We start from the raw sequence: 26,451 nt of genomic DNA, 5'->3' as shown, positions 1-26,451 counted from the left end.
CCCAGAGATACACAGGAGATAGCATTTCTTTCATTTGCGCTCACTGATGTTTTTAATTAGTATAAATATTGTTAGGGTTTATGATGGCCCTAAGGCAAAAAAACAAAAAAAAAAAAGAAGAATCACATTATTTATTTCTGCATCATCTGCTAAGAAATCTTTTCAAACTGAACAAGATTAATGAAATAATGGTAGAAAAAAAAGCATGCTCTTATTCCACACACCTCCAAGAAATTGCCCATTAAATAGTTGGCTGTAATCCATCCGTACACCCCTTCTTCTTGCCCAGTTATGATCTGAGCACCCCTAAAATCAAAGGATTGGTTTCTGAAGTAGTTGTGAATGCCCGCAAGGATTTCGTTTGCTGCTTTCTCATTCTGTGACCTAAGCAATATACAGAAAACAACCTCAGGAGACGCTCATGTCCTTTCATTATGCCCAAACCCTGAAATTAAGGAAGATCTCTAAGAGATATCAGATGAATCCATGTTGTCTGAGATAGGCTGATCCAGTCCTGGTTTTGCCCCATGGCATATATGGAAGATGTAGTGTTTTTTCTCTTTGTAAATCAAGTCTGTAAGACCATGCAACCCAGGAATACATCAGGTGACTCGGAGTCATCTGGTAAACCAGATATCTCACTATATCCTTTTTGGAAATTATAGCTAAATTATTAGTTTTATTCTGACTTCAAGGCTTCCATGAGATAGAGATGAACCATATTGGGTTATATTAACATAAAATCCATTGAAAATGGCAACAATAATCTGTCTCTGAGCCTGCCCTCTGAAAGAAGAGAAGGCTTATGAGATCGCTGTGTCTGTGTGTCATCCTAATAATTTATTTGTCTGGTGTCCTGTCCTATCCATGCCAAATTTTCAGGACAAGGATGGAATCAGGCAAGAAGATTCTGGGGTGTCTTTAGATTCGCCATATGTTCGGACTGTAGATATCTGTATATGTGCATCCTGGAAAGTAAGCTCCTTTAATTCTTGGTGGAACTTCTTGCTTTTTTTCAGCCAGTACAGTTTCAGTACAAAGGGGTACTAATGTTGTCTCTGTGGCTCCTCTGAAAAATTCTTTGAACATTTAACAGAATTTTCATTTTGTTTTGTTAATTATTCTTTACATTACAATTCCTAATCTGCTACAGGACACAGACAGAACTTTGCTTTTACAGCTGATTTCAGCTTCTTAATAGCAATGAATAACGTGATTGATTGTTGTTTTATCCTAATTCTTGCTCAGTTTTACTGGGATATCTTTGCTTTCGGAGTAGATTCTCTCCACCTTGCCCCCTCACAGCCGGTGGCTTTGATCCCCACAGTTGTCGATGCTACTTCAGTGATGAAAGTAAAAGCACGTTCGCTATGTACCTGCCAATAGGGCCATTGAAAGAGGCGGGCATGACAGGAGCCCTCCCAGGGTGCCAAGCTGGGGGGAGCACCAGTGCGCCATGCCACCCACCATCGCTGAAGAAGAGAGAGCTGCCACAGCACTGGCTTACACCAGAAAGCTTCCCATGCACCACGCACAGAAGAATCCCTTTGGCTCCCGCGCTTCTGAACCGTTATCCTCTACCCGCTTGTGGCAGTGGCCTGATTCATGGCCTCACTCCATTTACAGCAGTAATGCATCTGGAGCTGTTCTTGCTGCTGCTTTGCATGCTTTTGCTTTACACTGCTCTGCTGGCTCAATTCCCTTTTGAATCCAGGGGAACCCCCAGAAGGGGTTCCCCTGGATGAAGGCATGCTTTTTGGGGAAGGCTCACCTCCCACTTCAAGTACCATAGAATTCTAATGAAAAATAAATGAAGGAAAGTTAGATTAATTAGGAAGAAGTAAGGAGTATAACATATGGCCATAGTCAGGACATCTGAGAATTTCTAATCTTATCTAATCTTTTTTTTTTTTTTTGGTGGGCTTTTCTTTTCTTGAGATGTTTGTTTTTTGTTTTTTTTTACTCCACCTGTTTTCTGAATTGTTGTCTTACTAAGTTATATGTAAAGCCTGTTGCTGAATTATTGTTCATTGTAAACCGATTAGATGTTCCAAACGATTATCGGTATATAAAAACACCAAATAAATAAATAAATAAATGTTTGTCACCATTAGAAAGCTAGTTAATATAAAAAGACATATTTTGTTACACTTCTTCATCTACTGCTTTTTGTTCGGCATACTGAGATAGAAAATTAAATGTTACCTGAGTAACCGCATTCCAGCTGTGGCACCGAGGTAAACAGGGGTGCTATTCTGCTGGTGACCTGGAATTTTCTCTTTAACTTTTTCCATACAGTCCTCGATGGATTTAGCAGCTCCTTGAGGATTATTCCCATAACCCGATATTCCAGAACCTGAAAGACAAGCAATAGTCATAAGTCCATTTTTTCTCTCTCCCAGCAACACTAATAACATTTTCAAAATCACATCAAGAGCATACTGTGTAATAAAACATACCAAATACTTTAGCTACCAGTTGCATGTACAGTAGCTTACCTTGCTGGGGGATTTTTGCTCCTTTTATGCATATATGAAATATATGTGAATATACAGTACCTTTTAGTGCCCAATATAGAGTTACACATGGTTATGCACAATAGAGATGTGCACTGATTTTTTTGTGTGTGTTTTCATTTCAGGTAGTTATCTGTTTGATTTCATTTTTAAAATGTTCAGGGTGTTTATTTTGTGTTTCCCTAATTTCAGAGTTAGTGCACGCTAAAGGAACTTAGTGCGCACTAACTGGATGTTATTTTATCCTAACTGGATGTTAGTGCGCCCATTAACTGCTATTAATCAAGTTTACTTAGGGAATAGCCACTGCTATTAATTGCATCAGTAGCATGAGATCTTCTTGGTGTTTGGGTAATTGCCAGGTTCTTGTGGCCTGGTTTGGCCTCTGTTGGAAACAAAATGCTGGGCTTGATGGACCCTTGGTCTGACCCAGCATGGCAATTTCTTATGTTCTTAACTGAAAATGTTACTGACAATAGGGATGTGAATTGGGTGCCGGAATCGGTTCCGGTTTTGCTATCGTGGACCCATGGGAAATTCCGTTTCCCGTGGTCCAGATGGTTTTGTTTTTCGGCTGTCCCAAGCCGAAAAAAACCAACCCACCCGACCCTTTAAATGTAATTATTTACAATGCCCCACCCTCCCGACCCCACCCCCAAAACTTTCCTAAAGTACCTGGTGGTCCAGCGGAGGTCCCGGGAGCGATCTCCTGCTCTCGGGCCATTGGCTGCCAGTAAACAAAATGGTGCCGGTGGCCCTTTGCCCTTACCATATTACAGGGGCTATCGGTGCCATTGGCAGGCCCCTGTCACATGGTAGGAGCAATGGATGGCCAGAGCCATCTTAAAAATGGTGCAGGCCAACCATTGCTCCTACCATGTGATAGGAGTCGGCCAATGGCACCGATAGCGCCTGTCACATGGTAAGGGCAAAGGGTCATCGGCGCCATTTTGATTAGTGGCAGCTGATGGCCCGAGAGCGGGAGATCACTCCCAGGACCCCCGCTGGACCGCCAGTTACTTTAGGAAAGTTTTTGGGGGGGTCAGGAAGGTGGGAGATTGTAAATAATTAGATATAAAGGGTCGGGGTGGGTTTGGGGTTTTTTTTTCTGTGTGCCCTTTCTCCCTCCCCCCCCCCCCCCAAAACTATAAGAAAACCGCACGAAAATTTTGTGGGGTTTTCCTATCATTTTCGGTGACCCCCGATACATGATGGATTTGAAAATATCATACAATATTTTCATCCGTCAAAAAAACGATGCACATCCCTAACCAATAAGTTAAAAAGTGTCAATTGGGGAGCAGTTCGTTAGTAGAGATATGGTCCTTCATTCCCATTGGCTGTCTCCTTTGTTACTTGTTTGTGCTGCCAAGATTGCAAGGTGATATTTGTGGGGTGATAGCCAGTGCCTGGTAACAAGTGATGTAATAAATAATAGCCTCAAGTTCTAATCAGCAAAAGCATAGCGTGTATTGCAAATGCATATTTTGAATTCGCCAAAACCTTTGTATTTTAGGAAAGGGGCCCTGGCATTTTTGGACATGCATACTTTGAATTTCCTTGGTGTGTGCTGGTGTGTTTGGGTGGAGGGGTGATTGGTGAGAGGGGAAGTGACTGGAGTGAATGTTTGAGCTGACAGGTGGGATAGAGACTGGATGGGGTGGTGAATGGTGAATGGTGAATTAGAAGCAGCCTGGTATGTGTGGCAGGTGACCTGACACCCCATACAGTTACCCCTCACATACACCAGGCTGCCACACTCTCCCACAGGTCACCCCATACAGTCACTCCAAGCACTTCCGCTCTCACCAGTCACACCCTCTCCCATACACGCAACAGGATGCCTCTCTCTCTCTACCAGTCACCATCACAACCAGTTTCTTTCCTCTTACCCCTCACAGTCACCCCAGTTATTCTCCCTCTCACCAGTCACCCCCACATACACCAGGCTGCCTCTGTCTCACCAGTCACCACCTCAACCAAACTCTCTCCCACCTGTCACCCCATACAGTGACTCCAGTCACTCCCCCTCTCAACAGTCACCCCCACACACACCAGGCTGCTTCTCTCTCACTAGTTACCACCCCAACTAATCTCTCTACCACCTGTCATCCCATGCAGTCACTCCATTCACTCCCCCCTCTCACCAGTCATCTCACACACACCAGTCTGCCTCTCTCTCACCAGTCACCACCTCAACCAGTCTCTCTCCTACCTGTCACCCCATATATTCACTCCAGTCACTTCCCCTTTCACCTGTCACTCCCACAACCAAACACAGACATACATTAGGTGAGTTCAAAGTATGCATATCCCAAAATGCTAGGGCCCCTTTCCAAAAATCAAAGGGATTGGCAAACTCAAAATATGTATTTGCATTACATGCTTTTGCTGACTAGAACTTAATGGTATTATTATATCACTTGTTTGTTTACATTTGTTACTAGGCACTGGCCATCCCCACAAACACCACCTTACAACCTTGGCAAAACAAATAAGTAACTAAAGAGGCAGCCAATGGGAATACAGAACCATACCTCTAGCTAACAAACTGCTCTCCCAATTGACACTTTTTAACTTATCGGTAACATTTTCAGTTATTGTGCACTAACACCAAGTCCCGTTAGTGTGAACTAACACAAAATACAAATTTTTATGAAATTTTGTCATTTTTTTTCAGTTTCATACTGCTCCTGAAACAAGATGAAATAGACAATTTCATTGCCATTGTCTATTTCGTTTAAAATGAATACTCATCCGTACTGTTAAATGTCAACAATAACAGAAGATGTGCTGCTCAAAACATTACACAAGTTCAGATGATGTTTCTAGAGGAATATCTCCAAAAATAGATTGAAATGTAATTTGAAGGTGCTTTTCACAGATTAATGCAAATTGGAGTGCCCTGACATGGAACCATGTTTCACAAGAAGCTTTGTCAGGAAGGACTTACATCTGTCAAACAAACATCAAAACATTACATTTGCTTTAACCTAGAAACAGTACTTTTAAATTACATTTGAATACATATTTTTGGAGATATTCCACTATAAATGTCATTTAGACTTGTACAATGTTTCAAGAAGCGCATCCTCTGTTTTGTTTTTTTTGTTGCTATTTGCTGGTGTGTCTCCAGTCAACCTGGTTTTGTTTGTTTTTTATGAAATGTCATTCATGTGCATAAGTACAGAATCAAAGAAGTTCACATGTGCTTGAGTGGCCAAATATTTCTGCCTGCATGCAGCCCTCAGTTCAGCAAACTAGAAATCTAGGAGTTCTCTTTGAATCTAACTTGTCTTTTAAGACACATGTCAAACTTCTAGCACAAAAACATTTTTGGAAGCCAGACCTGTTGCATAGACTAAAACCTTATTTGGAACTGGCAGAATTCTGGTTAGTGATGTAATCAATGTTACTCCCAAGGATTGATTATTGCAATTCTTTATTTTTGAGTCTTCCATAATTTACTATTAAAGCTTTGCAGGTCATTCAAAAGTCTTCAGCAAGAATACTATTCGTTTCTATGAAATGTGAACATATCACCTCCATTCTAAAGTCCTTGCACTCGCTACCTGTAGAATTCTGTATACAATGCAAAATCCTTAAGATGATACATAATGCTTTAAATGATGATTTACCTTTCTGTATTAATGTGTTATTAAATATTCACTGACCAGTCAGTGAAGATATGAGGGTCATTTCCTACTTGATGTGCCAAGTCATAAGGTCATTCATCTCTCTGAATCAAGAGAGCATCTGTTCTCAGTGGTAGGTGCAATGCTATAGAACCAACTTCCAGTTATTCTACGGAAACGGGCCTATAAGCATTTAAAGACTCACCTATTTAAACAGTCTTTTTTTATTAGAATTCCGTTAGCCAATTTACATTGTTACTTTTGTTCCTCCCACTGTTTATATTTTGCATAAAGTGATCAATCATCTCTTTACTGTAGCCTATATAAGTCATACATTGTATTGTATACATTTCTGTGATTTTTGTTTTTGTTTTAAATTCATCTTATGAATGTCTTCTCTGGAAATTGTCTAGAATATAGGATAGCGTGGCCTACAAATTTTTAAAAATAAAATAAATAAAATTTCACATTCTGATAGTCAGTGACTTAAGGGGTTAGGGGCCACTTTGACATTCAAAGCGAGATGTACGAACAGAACAATGCTCTCTTGTGAAGATTTGATGACCTTTGGAGTGAGGAAACTCACCCAAAGATGAGATTTGTGCAGTGTTCTCTCAACCTAACTTGATGGACTCTCAACCTGGGTAACATCAAGCTAGGTTGAGAGAACATTCCACAAATCTCAGCTTTGGGTGAGTTTCCTCACTCCGAAGGTCATCAAATCTTCACAAGAGAGCACTGTTCTGTTCGTATGTCTCGTTTTGAATGTCAAAGTAGCCCCTAACCCCTACACTAATACCTAAACCTCACCTCGAGTTACTAGGTAGGCCTCCCATAGAGATATAAATACCTATCTAGCATAAAGGCATTAGAGCTAGTCTCTCTCTCTCTCTCTCTCTCTCTCTCTCTCTCTCTCTCTCTCTCTCTCTCTCTCTCTCTCTCTCTCTCTCTCTCTCTCTCTCTCTCTCTCGCATAAAACACATCCCTTCCCTTTTCCTATCACATGAGATGCAATTGAAAGTTAACTTGGCAAAATAATGAAGGCTAAAGCAAAAATTTCAGAGATGGCCGTGCATCAGCAGTGTGAGAACAGATTGCCCTGCACTGTTTACTCCAGATGGTCTTCCGCATTTCTGCAAAATTCAGAGGTGAGACAAAATGTACGTAGAGAAGTAAATCTCTGTGGGGCAGAGAGGAATATTCCCTAAATTGGCCTAATTTGTTTTGCTGAACGAGAGAAAATGCCACAGGACTACATGGAGGTACTTGGCCAATGGCACAGCTCCAGAATGTTGCAGAAATGAGGCCATCGTTTTTAGACTGAATAAAGACATTTTAGTTTAGTTTACTTTATAATTTGATTGACCACTTTCTTTTCAATAATAAAATCATGTGTAGAATTCAGAGTGTTCTGGACACCCATTTCTAATTTCGATCTGTAGGTGGGTCATTTTCAAAACCATTTCTGCACATAAAAAAGTGTTTTATGCGCAGAAATTGGATCTTTTAAAATTGCCTACCCTAGATGCATGTAAAAGTGCATGCATTCTTTTATGTGCAGAGAGCAGAAGCATTCCTGGGGTGGAGTCCGGATAGGATTAGCACTTATGCATGTAGGCGCATCATTTTGCACAAATAGCAAGTGCGGATCTGTGCACATGCTTTTTGAGATGTAGTTTTCAAAGGAAATGTTTTCCTTTTGTAAATTTACATAAAGTCAGCAGATAAAAAAATAACCCACAGACTATACACATTCTGCATACAGTTTGAAAGTCGCCCATATTATGTCCCTGTGCCTATAAAAATCATTAGCAGCAAAAAATGTGTCAAACTTATTTTTAAATACTTCTGTAAAGATGCCTCAGTTAGATGCAGTGCTGATTAGGACAGGAATTCTGTGTTGCTGGCTGAAAGCCGGGCGTGCGCTGCCAAACCTCATGCCCACACCAAATACTGGACATGAAGTGTAATGCAGGAACTGAGGCATACTGCCCTTCCAAAGGCAGATCTCATGATCTGGAGTGCCTATTTCCCAGTCAGAGCATGACATTTACTATATTTTAAGCCTTGGTAAATGTCTGTTAATAATAATGATGTATGAAAATCTCTTTGTGCTTTCTAAAACGGCAAAAAGGTAAAACAAATATGAAATTCTAATGTATTTGCTCTCATAGCAGAAAAAGATATCAAATGGTAATGCAAATTAATTTGGTTGTAGAAAGACAACAAAACATGTGAAAAATGATCTTAAGTGGTAGTTCTAATAATATTGTTAGTTACTTCTCGTTTTGTGTCACCTAACCAGTTCTTTTTTTTTTAATGTATTATTTATTAAGTTATATCTTTTGTTACAATGAAACAATCCAAGAAAAAAAGGAAAATATACAAAATATAAACTTGGAATATATCCAAAAATATATCCATAAATTCAATCTTATTAGCCCACATCTAGAAGGAGGAGAGAGAGAACAAGATTCATAGGTGAGTCAGTTAACTTATTATACAGCCACATTATACCATTCTAGCCCAAACTAAGGTACAATAAAATATTCACTAAGTCTTAACTCTTAGAAAGCGATCTAACTGCAAAGGTTCCAGAAATACAAATTTATTATTCTGTAAACATTTACATGGAAATTTAAGGAAAATCTAGCACCAATATCTAGAGCTCTGTTTGAAAGAAAGGAAATGTGTCCGACGGGTTTCAGTAGCCCTGGAAACATCTGGAAAGATCTGAGTTTTTTTGTCCACAAAAAGCCAGATCTTTACACTGAAAATATTTATAAAAAACCAGATCTTTATCCTGCTTCAATGAAAAAGAGACCAACAAAGTGTTATGCTCAGGCTTGTGGACCCTTGGCCGGCGAGAGGATGGTATACCTTTTGGGGGGTCCGTAGGCTCTCTCGTCGGGTGGCGAGGCAGAACAGGAGGCAAGACCAGCTGACTCTTGGCACTGGAGGCTGAGGCAAACTCGGAGGCGATGAAGAGATGAGATAAGGCGCTGTGTCTTCACCACTGGTGGTCTGCGGTCCCCCCGGGAGGAGCCCGTAGGGACCCGACCGCTGGGAATTAGGTGGACCTAGGGAGGTCAGAGCAACGGTGCAAAGGCCAACTGGAACTTCGCCCTGGAAGCCCGCAGTCCCCCCAGGAGGAGCCCGTAGGGACCCGGGCCGCTGGGACTTAGGTGGGCCCTTGGAGACGGAGTCTTGAAGGAGTCCTAGGTTGAGTGCCAGAGGGTCGTTACTCACCAGTCCGAAGTCGTGCACCAGAGAATCACCGCTTGCCAATCCGAAGTCAGGAACCAGAGAATCACAGAAGCCAAGCCGAAGTCAGGAACCAGAGAATCACCGTAAGCCAATCCGAAGTCAGGAACCAGGAACACCAAGACGGAACAGGAACCGGAGTCCAAGCGCGGGGAACTCACCGAAGCAAGCAGACTAGACAGCGAGGAAGGACGTTGCCAAGTCACTGGATGAGCAGAGGAAGTTGCCTTTTATACTTCCTCTGCCCTGGCTGATAGAGAACAGGTGAGACCATTTAGAGGGATGGGTCCCTTTAATTCTGTGGAGGGGGCGTGGCCTCGAGCTGAAGCATTGCGGCGGCCATTTTGGATTTCTCCCGCAGAGGGGAGACGCCGCTGGGGGGAAGCAGGATAGCTTCCCCTGCAACGGGCAGCGCCGGAGACTGCGCAGGTGCGATGGCCCAAGTCGGAGCCCTCCCCCGGGGCTCCTGTGGCGCCGAAAAACAGGTAGGGGGCTGCGGTCGTGGGGCGCCACGGCCACAGAGCACAACACAAAGTAGCTCTAGTCAAGATATTGTCTAAAGAATCTTCTAGGAAAGTGGAAATGCCAGGACTTTGCAAGACATTCATTTCCTCTTCCTGAGTAGGTATCGCTTTCTTATTAGGAAGATAATATAGTTTAGATAAAACAGGAACCTTATCTTCATCAAAAGATAATACTTCACAACTATACTTTCTAAATAATTCTCTAGGTGAAACTAATCTAGAGATAGGAAAATTTAAAAAGCGTAGCTTACGTGATCTCATTTCATTTTCCAACACCTCAATCTGATCCTTAATAAAGGATGTACAAGCAATTTGCAAAGGGACAAACAAGAGTTAAACAGAGAAATAGAGCCCTCTCCACTTTTAATCCTATTATCTTGATCTTCCATTTTAGCTCTTGTTTCTGCTGAAAAAATATGAATCTGAGACAGTGAATCAGACATCTTTTTATCTACCTTAGCAACCAATTTCCACATGGCCTCTTGACTTTATGGATCCACAGTGTTTATCCCACGCCCCTTTGAAGTCCTTCACAGTTCTGGTCTTCACCACATCCTCCGGAAGGGCATCCACCACCCTCTCCATGAAGAAATACTTCACGGAGAGGGTGGTGGATGCCTGGAATGCCCTTCCGGAGGATGTGGTGAAGACCAGAACTGTGAAGGACTTCAAAGGGGCGTGGGATAAACACTGTGGATCCATAAAGTCAAGAGGCCGCCAATGAAGAGTGGGTGACTCGCCAGAATGATGGCTACTGCCTGGAGACAATACCCTTATTCAATAAACGTACACATGCTTACTGTGACTCCAACATCATTCTAGCTTCAACAGCAAGAGGAAATGTGGAAAAAAGGATCTGCACTCACAAAGGGGGGAGTAGCTGGCTTGTTACGGCGGTTACTACCCCAAACCAAATAAGCCTGTTACTTCAATTTCTATGCATATACAGCATAGTTCTCTGCTTCAACGGCAGGGGAGAAGAAAAAACTGATACTACACACATCCAGCAGAGCTCTCTGCTTCAACGGCAGGGGAGAAGAAAAAAAGGTTCACACTCACAAAGCGGGGAGTAGCTGGCTTGTTACGGCGGTTACTACCCCAAACCAAATGTGCCTGATACTTCACTTTCGATGCATATCCAGCATGGCTCTCTGCTTCAACAGCATGAGAGAAGAATAAACTGATACTTCAAGCATATCCAGCATAGCTCCCTGCTTCAACAGCAGGGGAGAAGAAAAACAACCAATAAGGGCTGTATAACATAGTCTGAGTAAAACAAATAAGCATGGGTGTAGCTTGCTTATTGCCGCGGTTACTACCCCTACTACCCCTAACTAATCAAGCTAGATATTTCACTTGGATGCAGTTCCATCACTGCTTTCTACATTAATGGTGGGGGTGGAAGTGAAATAGAACCAAGAGCTAAGAGAAACAGATAAGTATGAAAGAAAAAAGTGTGTGAAGCTTGCTGGGCAGACTGGATGGGCCGTTTGGTCTTCTTCTGCCGTTATTTCTATGTTTCTATGTTTCTATAAAAGGGTAACATTTTCTGGTTCTTCAATTCCCTCATAGAGGGTATTATTGAGGGAAAAGGTACAATTGGGGGGGGGGGGGGGGGGGTTACCCTCCGAGGCCAGCAATGCTAAAGAGCTTGGCCTCGGCTGATGTAACCAATGGAGGTTGAGAGGCTACTACTAGGGCATCAGAAAGTGACGTTTGCAGCAGGTTGAAAGTGTGGCTGAGTTGGCTCAGGACTTACAGATATCCCCAAGGGTGAGTTAACCCCCATACAGTCCCTAATGGATGACTCACCAATATGAGGAATGTGGTCATCCATGGGTCTATGCCTTACTGACGAGGAAGATACAGGAAAGGAGGTCCAGGCTTTAGATTTCCTTTTTCTCCCCATTTCGCTCCCTTTGGCGCACGGTTTCAGCTGCGCACCGCAGGGCCCTGAATTTAAAGGTGTTCCAGGCGCTCCTTGATGATGTTGATAGAGCCCAACTGGGGGGTGAGGCCTCTCCTCCTCAGGGCATCGGCACCGGCGCAAGCGGCGATTCAACCCGAGTATCCTTCCAGCTCACAAGTCCTTCCCCTCCTCCCCCCACCTAACCAGTTCTGCTCAGTTTAAGAGATGGCATCCATAGACTTGCTTTTTCTACTACAGTAAAGCCAAGGATGTTGGGGGGGCAGGGGTGGGGGGAGGGTCATCTAAATAGGATCTTGCAGGTAAATTATTTCTGCACACTTTTAATATATAGTAATTTAAATAATATTTCTGTAATTTGGCAAGTACAAAGAGTATAGGGCTCTTCAGGATTCACAGATGTGCTTTGAAACTACAGTATTTAACTATACTGTTCACTTTTTTTGGTCATATGGAAGTCAACATGTTGGAATATTTCTCAGTGTGTCTTTCGGAATGGAAAAGTTAGAATGGGTTTAATTGTCTCTCCACTGTCCTGTTTTAAAAAGCAAGTCCTATACACTTATTTGGGTCTTTTGAAAAAGTATTGAGGCCTGCCCTTAAACGGAACGACCATTCTCATCTCTTTCCTTCTTTCTATATCCCTTCAGGACGCACATTCCTGAACAACAGATGGATATGATGCCTTTCTAACGAGACTGCCAGCCACAGAAGATTCAAACAGAAACACTGCATTTTCTGTGCGTAACATCCCCTAATGTATGACAGGTTTAAACAGAACCATTAGAAAATATGTCTGCGTTGTACCTGTTGTGGCTGATCTAAGAGAGCGCAATCATTGTTAGTCATGCTTAAGCTGTAGACCGTCACTGGCAAACAGAAGGCTTCAGAAGGGGATGTTCACAATGGTGCTCGTGGTATTTAGACTTGAAAGCCAGAAAGGACTTCTACTCCCACTTTGCACAGTTTTAGGCTATACACAGATGAGAGAAGAGGAAAAGATAGGCTTGTGTGTAATCGCGTTGGTCTCCCACTCAGAGGAAGTTCTAAAACATAAGTTCTCAGTTCAAGCCTCATCAACGTGGACAGACTCTGTGAATGACCTTGGGCAAGTCATTTTTCTCCCTCTACCTCAGAGAGTCATTTGAAGGCGAGGCATGTGTCTTAATCTGAATTTCCTAATCAATCAATAAAAAAAGTATAAGCACAGTCATGTCAATCTGTGTACCATTAAGATTGGCATATTCTCATTTTTTTACCACTATAAGAGCAGATATGTATGACTGCAAATAGAGGTAAACATGGAATGAAAAATAGTAGCACTCTTTCTGGGTTTTCATGTAGCCCTTTCCTTTTTGCATCATTGATATGTCATACCACTCCAGTTTATAGGGATGTGAATCGTGTGATCGATCGTCTTAACGAACGATTTTGGCTGGGGGGGAGGGAAATCTGATCGTCATGGTTTTTTCTGTTAAAAAATCGTAAAAAATCGTAAATCGGGGGAGGGCGGGAAAACCAGCACACCAAAACAACCCTAAAACCCACCCCGACCCTTTAAAACAAATCCCCCACCCTCCCGAACCCCCCCAAAATGTTTTAAATTACCTGGGATCCAGTGGGGGGGTCCCGGCGCGATCTCCCACTCTCGGGCCATGGCTGCATTAATAGAAATGGCACCAGTGGCCCTTTGACCTTACCATATGACAGGGCAAAGGTAGCGCCGGCACCATTATGGTTCCTGTCACCCGATGTCACGAGTGCAGGAGATCGCTCCCGGACCCCTGCTGGACCCCCAGGGACTTTTGGCCAGCTTGGGGGGGCCTCCTGACCCCCAAAAGACTTGCCAAAAGTCCAGCGGGGGTCCGGGAGCGACCTCCTGCACGCGGGCCGTATTGCCAATATTCAAAATGGCGCCGGCGCTACCTTTGCCCTCACTATGTCATACGACCCCAAAAGTCCAGCAGGGGTCCGGGAGCGACCTCCTGCACGCGGGCCATATTGCCAATATTCAAAATGGCGCCGGCGCTACCTTTGCCCTCACTATGTCATACGACCCGTATGACATAGTGAGGGCAAAAGTAGTGCCTGTGCCTCCTGACCCCAAAAAGACTTGCCAAAAGTCCAGCGGGGGTCCGGGAGCGACCTCCTGCACGCGGGCCGTATTGCCAATATTCAAAATGGCGCCGGCGCTACCTTTGCCCTCACTATGTCATACGAGCCCCGCTGGACTTTTGGCAAGTCTTGTGGGGGTCAGGAGGCCCCCCCAAGCTGGCCAAAAGTCCCTGGGGGTCCGGGAGCGATCTCCTGCACTCGTGACATCGGGTGACAGGAACCAAAATGGCGCCGGAGCTACCTTTGCCCTGTCATATGATAAGGGCAAAGGGCCACCGGCGCCATTTCTATTAACGCAGCCGTGGCCCGAGAGCGGGAGATCGCGCCGGGACCCCCCACTGGACCCCAGGTAATTTAAAACATTTTGGGGGGGGGTTCGGGAGGGTGGGGGATTTGTTTTAAAGGGTCGGGGTGGGTTTTACGGTTGTTTTGGTGTGCCGGTTTTCCCACCCTCCCCTGATTTACGATTTTTTGACGATACATCGGGGGAATTGCTATTGTATCGCGGCTCTAACGATTTTTGATGATTTAAAATATATCTGACGATTGTTTTAAATCGTCAAAAAATGATTCACATCCCTACCAGTTTAGGTTCCCAAATACCAAGACTTCAGGCACAAAATGTCTCATATACTGAAAGATGGATCCATAGGTCTTAAGACGACACTATCCTCAATCCAGTGTTCATTACTGAGATTTTTTATCCACATCAAATGCAGCAAGGATGGGATGAATGGAGCAAATACGGTACTCAGTTGTATTTTACTATGTCTTCTTTAATTTAAAGATCTGTTTTGAGAGATGAGAGGAGAAAGGAGCTGATGCCAATTTCGTAAAGTACAAGGAACTCTACTCTCTGCTGTGATGAGCTCAGGCCAGCTGGTAAAGCAAATCCTCAATTACCAATTCAAGATCTTTGCCAGGAAAGAAGAACATTATTGGGATAAGGTTGTGTAGCCCAGGAAATCAGTAAATGCCACTCAGGGAAACACTAGTGCCTGATATATCCAATTTTCCTTCCTAAATACTAGCTTTTTAGAAATTATATTGTGTTGTCTTATATAAAAGAAGGAAACAGGTCTATCAAGAGTTCTTTTTTTTTTTCATTTTGTCATCTGACACTATGTGAAGACAATTAGGAATGTGCATTCATGTGCAAAGAAAATGAAAAACTCAACAAAACACCCTTGTCTCCTTTCATTTGTAAACAAAATGAAAATAAAATTCTGCTGAAATTCATATTTTTTTCTCATTTCTACCATTTTGGAAAATAGCACACACTAGTTGAAAACAAACTAAGGGGACTATTTACTAAAGGTTTTCTCTCCTTCTGAGGTCAATATTCAAAAGCCATTTAGATGGATAACTCAAAAGTTATCTGTCTAAATGGCACAAGTGGCATATTCAGCCACTTATCTGGCTAAATTATGGTCAGGTAACTGTGTATCCAGCTATAATTTAGCCAGGTAAAAAGGGGGCATTCCAGTTGTCTGGCTAACTTAGCTGAATATAGCATATATCCTACTAAAGCCTGGATTTATCAAAAGGTGTCAGACCTGTTGTATTTCCTGCATATGATGAGAGAGAGAGAGAGAGAGAGAGACTGGCCATAATGTCATCCCCATAGGTAGGTATTTGTATCCCTATGGTAGGCCCACCTAGTAACTCGAGGTGGGGTTTAGGTATGAGTGTAGGGGGTTAGGGGCCACTTTGACATTCTACGTGACACATACGAACAGAACACTGGTCTCTTGTGAAGATTTGATGACCTTCGGAGTGAGGAAACTCACTCCAAGATGAGATTTGGGCAATGTTCTCTCAACCTAGCTTGATGCAAAAACGCCTTATCGCATTTTGATAAATGACCCCCATAGTTAGCTGTAAAACCTTTGACCTGTCCAGATGCAGGCTTAAAGTTATCCGGCCTTGTCTGGCTGGATAATTTGCTACTTACCTGCATCCAGGCAAAGCATCTGCTGTCTGGTGCCACTGATGCAGCATTTGATGCGACCCCTCCCACTATCAGAACCCCCCTTCCCAGCAGGCTCCCTGGCCCTGTACAAAAGTAGCAGTTCAGAGTGAAGGAGCCACAGCAAGCTGCTGCCGAAGAAAGGAGGAGGGAAAAGGAGCCTGGAGCCATCATCAGGAAGGATGAAGGCTGTTGCAATGGCGGGGGGGGGGGGAATAGTGGGAGATTCGTGGTGAGGGACATAGTAGGCAAGGGATGGGGGTAGAGAGGGATATGCTGCTGAGTGAACGGGAGGGAAAATTATTATTATTTTTTTTTTACAGTCCTGGCTTCTATCCACCAAAACAAACTCCAATATTTACCTGGAAAAATAATTAGTCTCTTTTTTTCCCAGTGATTTTCTCCTGTTTTTGTTCTTATCATAATAAACCCTGATAAATTCCCTGGAAACATTGTAAACAATAAAAACCAAAAAATGAAAGCTGCGAACTATATATCAAGCTCTGTTGCCATTTACTAGGCCATCTAGTAGCGATTTACTGGTACTGCCTCTATAACTTTTTTTTCCCAATAATTACCTACAGAGAGACTCCAGGACTCCCCACCCCAAATCTCTCCCCTCACATGCTCCAAGACATGTACTCAATTTGGGGCCTTGTCCCAAATATAAGATTTTTAAAAAAGAAGGTTACACCAATGCCTCTGCATGTCTGAGCTCCAGCAGGCTCCCCCTAAGAGTCCTAGCAGCACCTGGAGGCTGTTTGACTGGTGCTCAAGTTCTATTTTCTAAAACCCTATATTTTGTAGGATGTATAACTGTACTCGGATGGTTCTCTTCCTTCCTATCTAATAGGTCATTCCAAGTTAAATTGGACAATCACATATCTGATACTTTCCATATTGATATGGATGTCCCTCAAGGTTCATCCCTATTGGCAACATTATTCGATATTTATATGCTTCCACTGTGTAAATTACTGGCGGATTTAGGGATTTCTTTCTTTTTGTAGGCTGATGACATACAATTTTACATTCCATTCTCTAAATCAATTGAACAAACAGTGTTGACACTATCAACCTATATGAAAGCAATACAGCAAGTACTATCTCAACATAAACTAACATTAAACTACCCTAATAAGACTGAAATCATTTGGTTAAGCAGAAATTCTTCTATGGTTAAACCACCGGTTTTCGACCTAGGTACTTTTCAAATTACTCCCTCAAATCAAGTACGGGATTAGGGGATTTAGGTATCCAGTTAGATGAAAATCTACTATGAAAAAGCACATCAATAAATTAGTCAATACAGGTTACGCCTAGTTGTGTATACTGATTTCGCTGAAACCTTTATTAACTTTCAAGGATTTTCGTACTGTATTGCAAACTCTTATTTTCTCATACCTAGACCACCGTTAACTCTCTATTACTTGATCTGCCCGCATTTCTCTTAAATCCATTACAATTATTACAAATCGCTTCAGCTAGACTTTTATTAGGAACTAAAAAATGTGATCACATTACACCCTCACTGATTTCACTGCAATGGCTGCCAGTACAACCCCAAATCTATTACAAAGTATTATCGGAGTGACATTACAACTATACACACCTTATCAAGCACTAAGATCTCATATTTGACCCAAGTAAGAGACCATGTGTTTTCTACAGCGGGTCCAAAGCTTTGGAACTCACTACCTGAGATGTTATGTTTGATACCGGATAGAAAGAGATTTAAATGTGAGCTAAAAACATGGCTATTCAAAAATGTATATAATCTTACTTTAAATCAACAGAGTGCAAGAGAATGACAGTATCAAGAAGGACGAGAAATATTAATTTGAAGCATGATGAATAAAGTGTAACGAGGGAGTGAGGGAATTTCTCAGTATTAAGAAACGATGAGATTTCTTTAGACTGGAAGCATGTAGGACAAATGCTATGAAACATGATTTACAATGTACTCATTATTATTTTAATAACTGTTATATTAATTTCCTGTACTATTTGTTTTATGTTTATGTTCTTAGTAAGTGGTTTAACATGTATTGGAGCATTTCATTCGATATGTGTTAATTTTTGTTTTAAAATTATGAATGTTACTTCTATAAACCGTTGTGATCTCGACATGGAGCGACGGTATATAAAATGTCTAAATAAATAAATACTACTGCTTTAACAACATTTACCACACATAATCCATTTTCATTGAAAGAGCACAGGGAAAAAAAAATCACAAATGAGTACTGTTTCCATTTTAAGAGGCAGCAGCAGTGCTTCCTGCTCACTGCAAAATGTGTATCTGCCCTGCGTAGGGCTCAGAAAAAGCAGGTGGGTGGCCGCAGCGTCTCTTACTCTATCTCAGTTTCCGTATCTCAGCTAAGTTACCAGTTAGGTGGCCTCTGATAATTCGTACAGGAAGAGAGGGTGGCACGAAATAAGGTTACTGGATATTTTTCCCCGACTTCTGCTGATTTATTAACTGGAGCTCCAACTTTATCTTTCCTGGATTCTTTTTAATGCACGGGCCGGGAGAGACATTTATATCAGTAACCGGTTGTCAGTGGTTGGGTTCTGATCCCTAGCCTGGTTACCAGGCTCTGGAGTAGAGATCGGTCAAGCACATGATATAATGGACTAGCCTCAATGGTCAGGGCTGACTAGATCCCTCTGAGGACTGACAAGGCTTTGAGACAGAGTTTACCATATAATGTAGATAGCTGTCAGTCTCTTATATTTCTAGGAGAAATGCCTTGTAATTCCATAAACATCGGACTGAAACGTTAATGGGGGATGGGGAATAGTTCCACAAGATCTGTTTCTTTATAGGAGAAAGTTATTGACATGAATCCAATCCGAGGTCATTCTCGTTGAATGATACATAACATCTATTTATTTATTTATTTATTTATTTAGAATTCTTATATACCGACATTCTTGTACAATTGACAAATCATATCGGTTTACAATCTAACAGAACAATCGCGGTTAAGGCGTTACATTAAAACAAAGCTTCTAAAAAACATCTTCTCAAAAACTATATTAGCAGCAATATTACATAATAGTTCAACTCTGGCACTCTCTAAGCTCAGTGGAGCTTTTTGGATAACACACTGGTGAGGCAGATGTCCTTTCTTGAACTGATCTGTACCTAACCTTCTGAATCCTACATCAGTGCAGTCACAAGTTACAACACAGATATATTACTCGCAGTTCTCCACCATCACCAGAAGTTGCTTCCCAGGAAAGGGGGGGAAAAAACCCCTCATTCTCTAAACTGTATTACATAATCCTCCTAGGGGTCAGCAGGAATGCTCAGACTAGGAAATGGATGGAAAGCTGAGCATCTGCATAACTTTGGGAGCTTCCCCTTCCCCCTCCCTTTGCTCTATCACCTCCACCCACCTTCTTTTCCCTCCACTCCCACCCCCAGTTGCATCATCACACTCTTGCACACCCCTCTGCTCCTACACTATCTCCTCTCTCTGACTACACTCACCTGAGACAGACGCCACACTCCTCCTATCCATCCTGTCCCCACTCGCCTGCCTGTCATGCGCATCCTCGCCCTCATACATGCCCCCTCCTCCCTCCCAACACACTGCATTCTCAGAGCAGTCACAAACTCTCACTCCGCTCTTTCTTGCCTAGAGGACGAAAACACAGACAGACAACAAGACAATAACAAAGCAATGCACTGCCGAGCTCCAATCAGAGACATGAGGAAGGGGGAACAGCAATGAGTAAACAGCACAAAAAACACAGCACTCAGCGACTGCAATAATAAGCTCCTAACCTGCCGCTAGCCTCTGGACACCTCCTACTCCCACAAACTCCAAACTACACCCACACTAGGTTAATGTAACGATCTGCTTTTTAGACTGAAAGGGGAGTGTCCTGTGATTATTGTCATGCGGGTACAGCAATCAAAACTGTTTGAAGATCATGCCACTGTACACAACCAATGAAATGTGCTACAATTTCCCGCTCTCACCTGTACAGCCAAAGCTGCATTTCCCAGGCTTACCGAAGCGGCCAATAAGAGCAGGCACTTCTTTTCCCGCTCTTACAAAGAGCCGCCATTATCGCTACCATGCGGTGTGAATTATCACCCATTATTATGGTTGCCATGGTTTCTACAGCCCACAGTAATTAGAAAATATGTCTACCCTATTCCAGGATCAATAATTTCACTAAAAAGGAAGCCCCAAGACGCGCTCGCAATAATTTCCTTTATGTGCATATCTTCCGTGCAGATTATCGGTGCGGATGCAGCTGCTAATTACATAGGCTTACTGCGCGTATGTGCGCCCGTTGCTTCATTTGTGCGCGGATTTGTGAAAAAAACCCGCGTTCACAACTAGCACCTGTTTCACCGTGGGTCTTACTACATGGGCCCCCAAGTAAAGTATATCTCTGTCAGCTTCCACCTGCAGAATCCTAATGAACATTAAAACAGAGGCCTCTAGAGGTCTTGCTAGTGCTATTTTTATGGAAGAAAAGGTGCTGGTGCTCATATGCAGGATCCAGGGGGTTTTTTTTTGAGGGACCACAGGGCAAATCAAGCAGATGAAGGATAAAGGCGGCAGTGCTCAGTATTGTCAAATACCCCTTGAAAAGAGCTCTGGAACTTACAGCAGGGAGGGGTCTACCAAGCTGTTCCGCAGGGGCTTAAAGAAGTGTATAGCCTGCCATATGGTATGTCCCAATAATGTACGGGAGCACCTAGTCACATTCATGCCATGGGGCTACATATCATAGACATCTCGGTCTCCTGATCACTACAATTTAAATTCTTCGGTACATAGGAGGCCACTACTGCTTTAACCCTAGCAGCTCAGGAAATCACAGTGGTCCTTACCTTTAACATTGCATTTGAAGGTTTGGTTTACTACTCCTGTATTATTTTCCTTTTCTGACGGCCACTGGTACACATAGACCGTAGTTCGAGAGGATCCAGCATCAAGCACTATCCCATACTAAAAAAACAAAAACGATATACTGTATTTTAAATGAGAAACTCCCTCAAATGTCAACAGTAGTTAATAGAAGTTTTCAAACATGCAATGCGCATAACTTGCACCCTGTTAAAAGATAAATTCTTCTAGCACAAAACAGAATAGAATTATAAAAAAAAAACCCCATATAACAGGCACTTTGTAAGTCTGACAATATCTAAATTACTCAGAATTAGTAAAAACTGTTTTTCCCCCTTTAAAAATGTGTGTCCGATGATAAATGTCTGTGTGATGAAATAAGACCTGCAGGTTGATAGTGCTGATTCTCAAATTTCCATCTCCAGTTACTTTTTTTTTTTACAGAATTACTGTACTATGAAATTAAAGCACAAACCTCAGAACACATTTTGACCCGTTAGGCTAAGAGTAGCTGTCTTGAGAAGGTCAGGAGAACATTTATGCATGCAATTCTGATCAAAACAGTTGCAGAACTATTGTTTGGCATTTAAAGCTGTGTTGACATTTTGAGACTGTGCTGTTATCAAGCGTTAACTGACCTGGCAGTGGGCCCTAGCTGTGGAAGAAGAGCAAGGGGAGGTGTCCTCTGCATCTGTACCTGCTGAGGCCTCCACGGCTGCAACACAGGACCCCACCAGCACAAAAGGAAGAAGTGATGTGGGGTTTAGCTGGCAGCACCAGGCCTCCCCAAAGCGTGCATGTGCCAATTAAATCTTTCCTCTCGTCCCTACCCCAAAGGACAGTCCTGGCCTGTGTTATGTAAATGAACAGGATGCTCCGTTTGACTCCAATGTTGTGAAACTAATAGCAGGGCCAGTACTTCCTGTTTTGCTGCCCTGTGCAAGCAATTACCAGGCTGTCCCTCCCACAGATTCTAATGGAGACTTTCAAGGGCTTCTCTGTTTTGCCCCAGTATTAACTTTATGAATGTTTGAAAACCATTTATAGTTGAATTGGGGTTAGAGTAAAGTTGTCAGGTTTCTGATGGGAGAATCTGTGGTTCTCGGTAATTAGCTGGCTACATTCTTTTGAATACAGCCGGTTAAGGCTAAAGTTATCCAGCCACTTGAAGCCCGATAACTTTAAACCTAAGCAGCAATATTCAAAAGATATCCAGTTAGGTTTATAGTTAAGATGGCTACAGTACACTGGATAGCTTTAATCAGGATATTCAGTGGGTTGTTTATCCCACTGAATATCCGGGACAAGTTTTCTGGCTAACTGTACCTTTAAATAAGGTATCACTTGTTAGGTGAAGAGGGAATTGAGAAATATGTATCATAGAAGTCTGTCATTCTTGGCGAGCGTAAATTGCTAGGGACCGAGATTTAGCACCTCTTAGCCAGATAAGCAAGGACTTATTTGGCTAAGTGGGGGCAGCTGAATATCAGGTCACATTCAGTGGCTGTCACTTAGCTGGATAACTACCAATCCGGTTATTTAATTAGCCAGATAAGAGGTGGGTGGGATTTGGATGTTCCGAGGAGGAACTACTTATCTGGTTAACTTAGGGCCTCATTTACTAAGCATTGTTCCCATAGACACGGAATGGGAGAAAAACCTCAGTAAACAGGGCCTTAAGCCAGATAAGAAGCTATATTTAAACTTATCCGGTTATGGCCAGAAAAGGGGCAGGGGGGGGGGCAATAGTATGCAGCCGGCTGCACTGCACACTATCGCCCCATAGCGCCACTGGAAAAGGTGGCATTATTTCCTGCGGTGTGTAAAACATTATCGCCCGCAGCGCTGCTGGGCCATAACCCCGCCCCACACTCCTCCCCTTCCCCTGATTTAAACAGTACTGCCATGATAATTGTACATTGTAGTTTTAAAAATGACCCTGTAAGTTAGCAAAATAAGTTAGACCTGTTCTATAGTGATTTATTCGGGGATATTGAGCGGCATAACCGTCCTGCTGAATATCTGGCTTAACATGCTTAAACATTTAGTTTTGAATATCTGCCTCCTAATGTGTTATACTTGGCTTTTTTATTATTATTCTGAAAATGTATATTAACAATCATGACTAGCATTCATGTCCTGGTTGCTAACAACTTGGGTTAAATTTCAAACAATCTATACTACTCAACTCTGCTGGACAGTAACTGACAAGAACCTCCCTCCCCATGGCCTGTTATTCCTTAAAGAATGCGATCAAATGGATTTTAATATTTTATAGTTGCTTAAATTATCTGACGAAATCTTAGCGTGTGATGACTTGCACACTCTTCCCTTTCTTCACCCACCTTTTCTACTCTGTTTCCTCTTATATCTCCCGTTATTCCTGTTTAATGTGATGATTATGTGCAATGAAATGTCATTTCCCTAAACTCTAGTGACCCATTTGGAATCTGCTCATTAGCACATGAATATGACTAAGACATTAGCATATGGCACCATCTCCTCAGAGACCTGGTGGAAGCAGTCAGCATGAGAGCACGGTAAAGGGAGGTGACGCTGCACATCTTGGCTCTGGGAAATTGCTTAGGCCCGGTATTTCTGCTGTTCTCTTTTCAGTAAATGTGCAGGCATTCTTCTGGGATGTCGTACTGTATAGTACCACCAATGCTTGTGGTACTGCTTGATGCCTGCTATTCAACCAAGATAAAGAGAAGGTGGAGCAAGACATCGAGTAGGTATTCTGTTAGAGCTTCATCATTTAGTCCTGGGGGAATTCTGCGCTACTGCAAAATGCTGAATTTGCGCAAAATTTTCCCCCTGGGCAAAATTGCCAAATTCTGTGCAGAAAATGGCAAAGATGGAGGAGATTCCAGCATGCCGCAAGCAGAAAATGTCCTGCTCGTGGTGAAGATGAAGGCCCCGGTGAGAGTGAGTGTGTGTAGGTGAGAGAAAGAGCCTGGGTGGGGAGGGGGGTGAAAGAGAGAGCCTGGGGGGTGAGAGCATGTGTGAGGGTTCTTGAGTGTGGGTGCCAAAGAGAGGGAGCCTATGTGAGGAGATTATGAAAGAGTGTGTGAGAGACTGGGAGCTGATGTGTGTGAAAAAGGTATTGTGTGTATGTCAGGGTGCTTGTTTGTTTGTGAGAGAGGGAGCCTGTGTGAAGGAATGTGTGAGAGAGAGACATAGGGAGCCTCTGTAGGTGTGTATGCAAGAAAGAGAGGGACATATGAGAGGATGTGTTTATGTGTGTGAGAGAGAGAGAGGGATCCTGTATGAGGGGATGTATGTGAGCAAGAGAGAGGGAACCTGTATGAGAGGATGTGAGTGTGCACCTTAGAGAGGGAGCCTGTGTGTGTGTGTGTGTGAGAGAGAGAGAGAGAGAGAGAGACAGAGGAAGATTGTGTGAGGGACAGTACTGAGAGAGGGGTCAAACTCTGGGAGTGGAGATAGAGTGGAAGGGCTTGAGCCTAAAGGTGGAGGAAAGAGATACTGTCAGGTGGAGGAGTTGGAGCCTGAGAGGCACAAAGTGGCCATGGGAGTAGGGAGAGAGAGAGTGGACGGGACACTCTTACAGTGAACTTCTAGGGAAATTCTGCTCAAAATATTTAAAATTCTGCATCTTTAAGTAATAACCTTTTTCTGTATTAATTATAATGTAATTACTTAAAGGCTGACATGTATATTGTGTTATGTTGACCAATATAATATAAGCAGAATTTTGCAGAATTTTAAGTTTTGTGCACAGAATTTTAAATTATTGTATGCAGAATTTTAAATTTTTTTACACAGAATTCCCCCAGGAGTAACCATTGGCCATTTTTAAAAATAGCAGCGATGCCATCATGTTACCCTGACATGATCAAACTTAGAAACAGCATATCCTGCAGCACTGTAAGATAACTATGCATGAGTAAAGAGTTCCTAGTAACTTAAGGGAGAAAATTTCAAAGGTTTAACTGACTAACTTCAAGAGTTAGCCAGCTAAACATCTGATTTTAAAAATGTATCCCTGCTGAAGTGGTTAAATTTAGTTTGCTCAAAAAATGGACAGCCCCAGAGTCTTGGATAGGTCAGGGGACAGAACTTGGCTGTCTAGTGCTGAGCAAAAAATAAGTTGGCCAGATTTTGGCCAGCTAAATTAGGAGAATTTTCAGTGCAACTTCATAACCTACCATGTTAGATTGTGGCTGAAAATTGGCTTACTTTAGCCAACTAAATTTAGGGATTCAATATCTCATCACCCATTGTGTACTACTCTTGGATTTCTGCACTTCAAATGCATGAGACAGAACTTTATGCTTAGGGACGCTAATTCTCCAGCAGCCTGTACGATATACATGCAGACTTTACCCAGTATTTTCAAAGGTAACGTTTGTGTGCAAGTTTGTTTAGAAAATACTCGAGTAATTGGCCCAAGTATTGTGCCCTAGCAGCTATAGCTTTAATGCTAAAAATGCGGAGTAATGCATTTAGGGTGCAGAAAAAACAAAGGAAAGGTACAGTATTGGAGGTGAAATTCTTCTAAAGAACAAAGGAAGTGCGGAAAGTCTGGGGGGTAATTGTATCTGATGATCTTATGGTTGGCCAAATAGGACCTTGGATACAGCGGACGGTAAAAGCCAGAAAGATGCTTGGCTGCATAGGGAGAGGAATGGTCAGCAGTAAAAGGGAGGTGATATTGCCCCTGTATAGATCCCTGGTGAGACCTCATTTGGAATACTGTGTACAGTTCTGGAAACTGCACCTTCAAAAGGATATAAACAGGATGGATTTGATCCAGAAGGGGTGGCTACTAAGATGGTCAATGGTCTTCATTCTAAAGCATATAGGATAAATGTAAAGATCTAAACATGTATACCCTGGAGAAAGGCGAGATGGAAGAAATGATAGAGACATTCAATATCTCAAAGGTTTCCATTCACAGGAGCCTTTTTTCAATAGAAATTAGATTCTAGAATGAGGGGTCATGAGATGAGGTTGAAAGGGGGTAAACTCAGGAGTAATCTTAAGAAATATTTCTTTACAAAAAGGGTGGTGGATGTGTGGAACTGCCTCCCAGTGGAAGTGGTGGATACAAAAAATAGTATCTGAAATCAAGAGCATGGTAATTAATACAGGGGATCTTTAGAGAAGTGATAAGGATTATAATGCTACATTAATTGGATGGATGGGTATACTGGTTGATAGGGATGTGAATCGTTTTTTGACGATTTAAAATATCGTCCGATATATTTTAAATCGTCAAAATCGTTAGAGGCGATATTTAATAGGAATTCCCCCGATTATCGTCAAAAAATCGTAAATCGGGGGAAGGGGGAGGGCGGGAAAACCGGCACACTAAACATCCCTAAACCCACCCGACCCTTTAAAATAAATCCCCCACCCTTCCCGAAACCCCCAAAATGTCTTAAATTACCTGGGGTCCAGTGTTGTGATCTTCCACTCTCGAGCGTCATATGACAGGGCAAAGGTAGCGCCGGCGCCATTTTCTATCAACGCGCCCGACGCCTGAGAGTGGAAGACCACAACGGGACCACCCCCCCCACTGGACCCCAGGTAATTTAAGACATTTGGGGGGTTCGGAGGTGGGGGATTTATTTTAAAGGGTCGGGGTGGGTTTTAGGGAT

At 42.6% G+C, this 26,451-nt stretch overlaps 1 protein-coding gene across 1 annotated transcript in view; it reads right to left on the bottom strand.

Moving 5' to 3' along the window:
- Positions 1 to 26,451, bottom strand: part of ENTPD3 (ectonucleoside triphosphate diphosphohydrolase 3) — a 52,572-nt gene that overhangs the window by 6,588 nt on the left and 19,533 nt on the right. Inside the window, exons 3-5 of the mRNA XM_029587072.1 lie at positions 20,812 to 20,929; positions 2,206 to 2,356; positions 225 to 384 (exon numbers count right to left, since the gene is read on the bottom strand). Of these exons, the coding sequence (XP_029442932.1) occupies positions 225 to 384; positions 2,206 to 2,356; positions 20,812 to 20,929 (429 nt within the window). The remainder of the gene's footprint in view (positions 1 to 224; positions 385 to 2,205; positions 2,357 to 20,811; positions 20,930 to 26,451) is intronic.

This window comes from Rhinatrema bivittatum, chromosome 2, assembly GCF_901001135.1.
Source record: "Rhinatrema bivittatum chromosome 2, aRhiBiv1.1, whole genome shotgun sequence".
Lineage (NCBI taxonomy): Eukaryota > Metazoa > Chordata > Amphibia > Gymnophiona > Rhinatrematidae > Rhinatrema > Rhinatrema bivittatum.
Note: the sequence above shows the minus strand (reverse complement) of the source record. Positions and strands in the feature narration are given on the sequence as shown.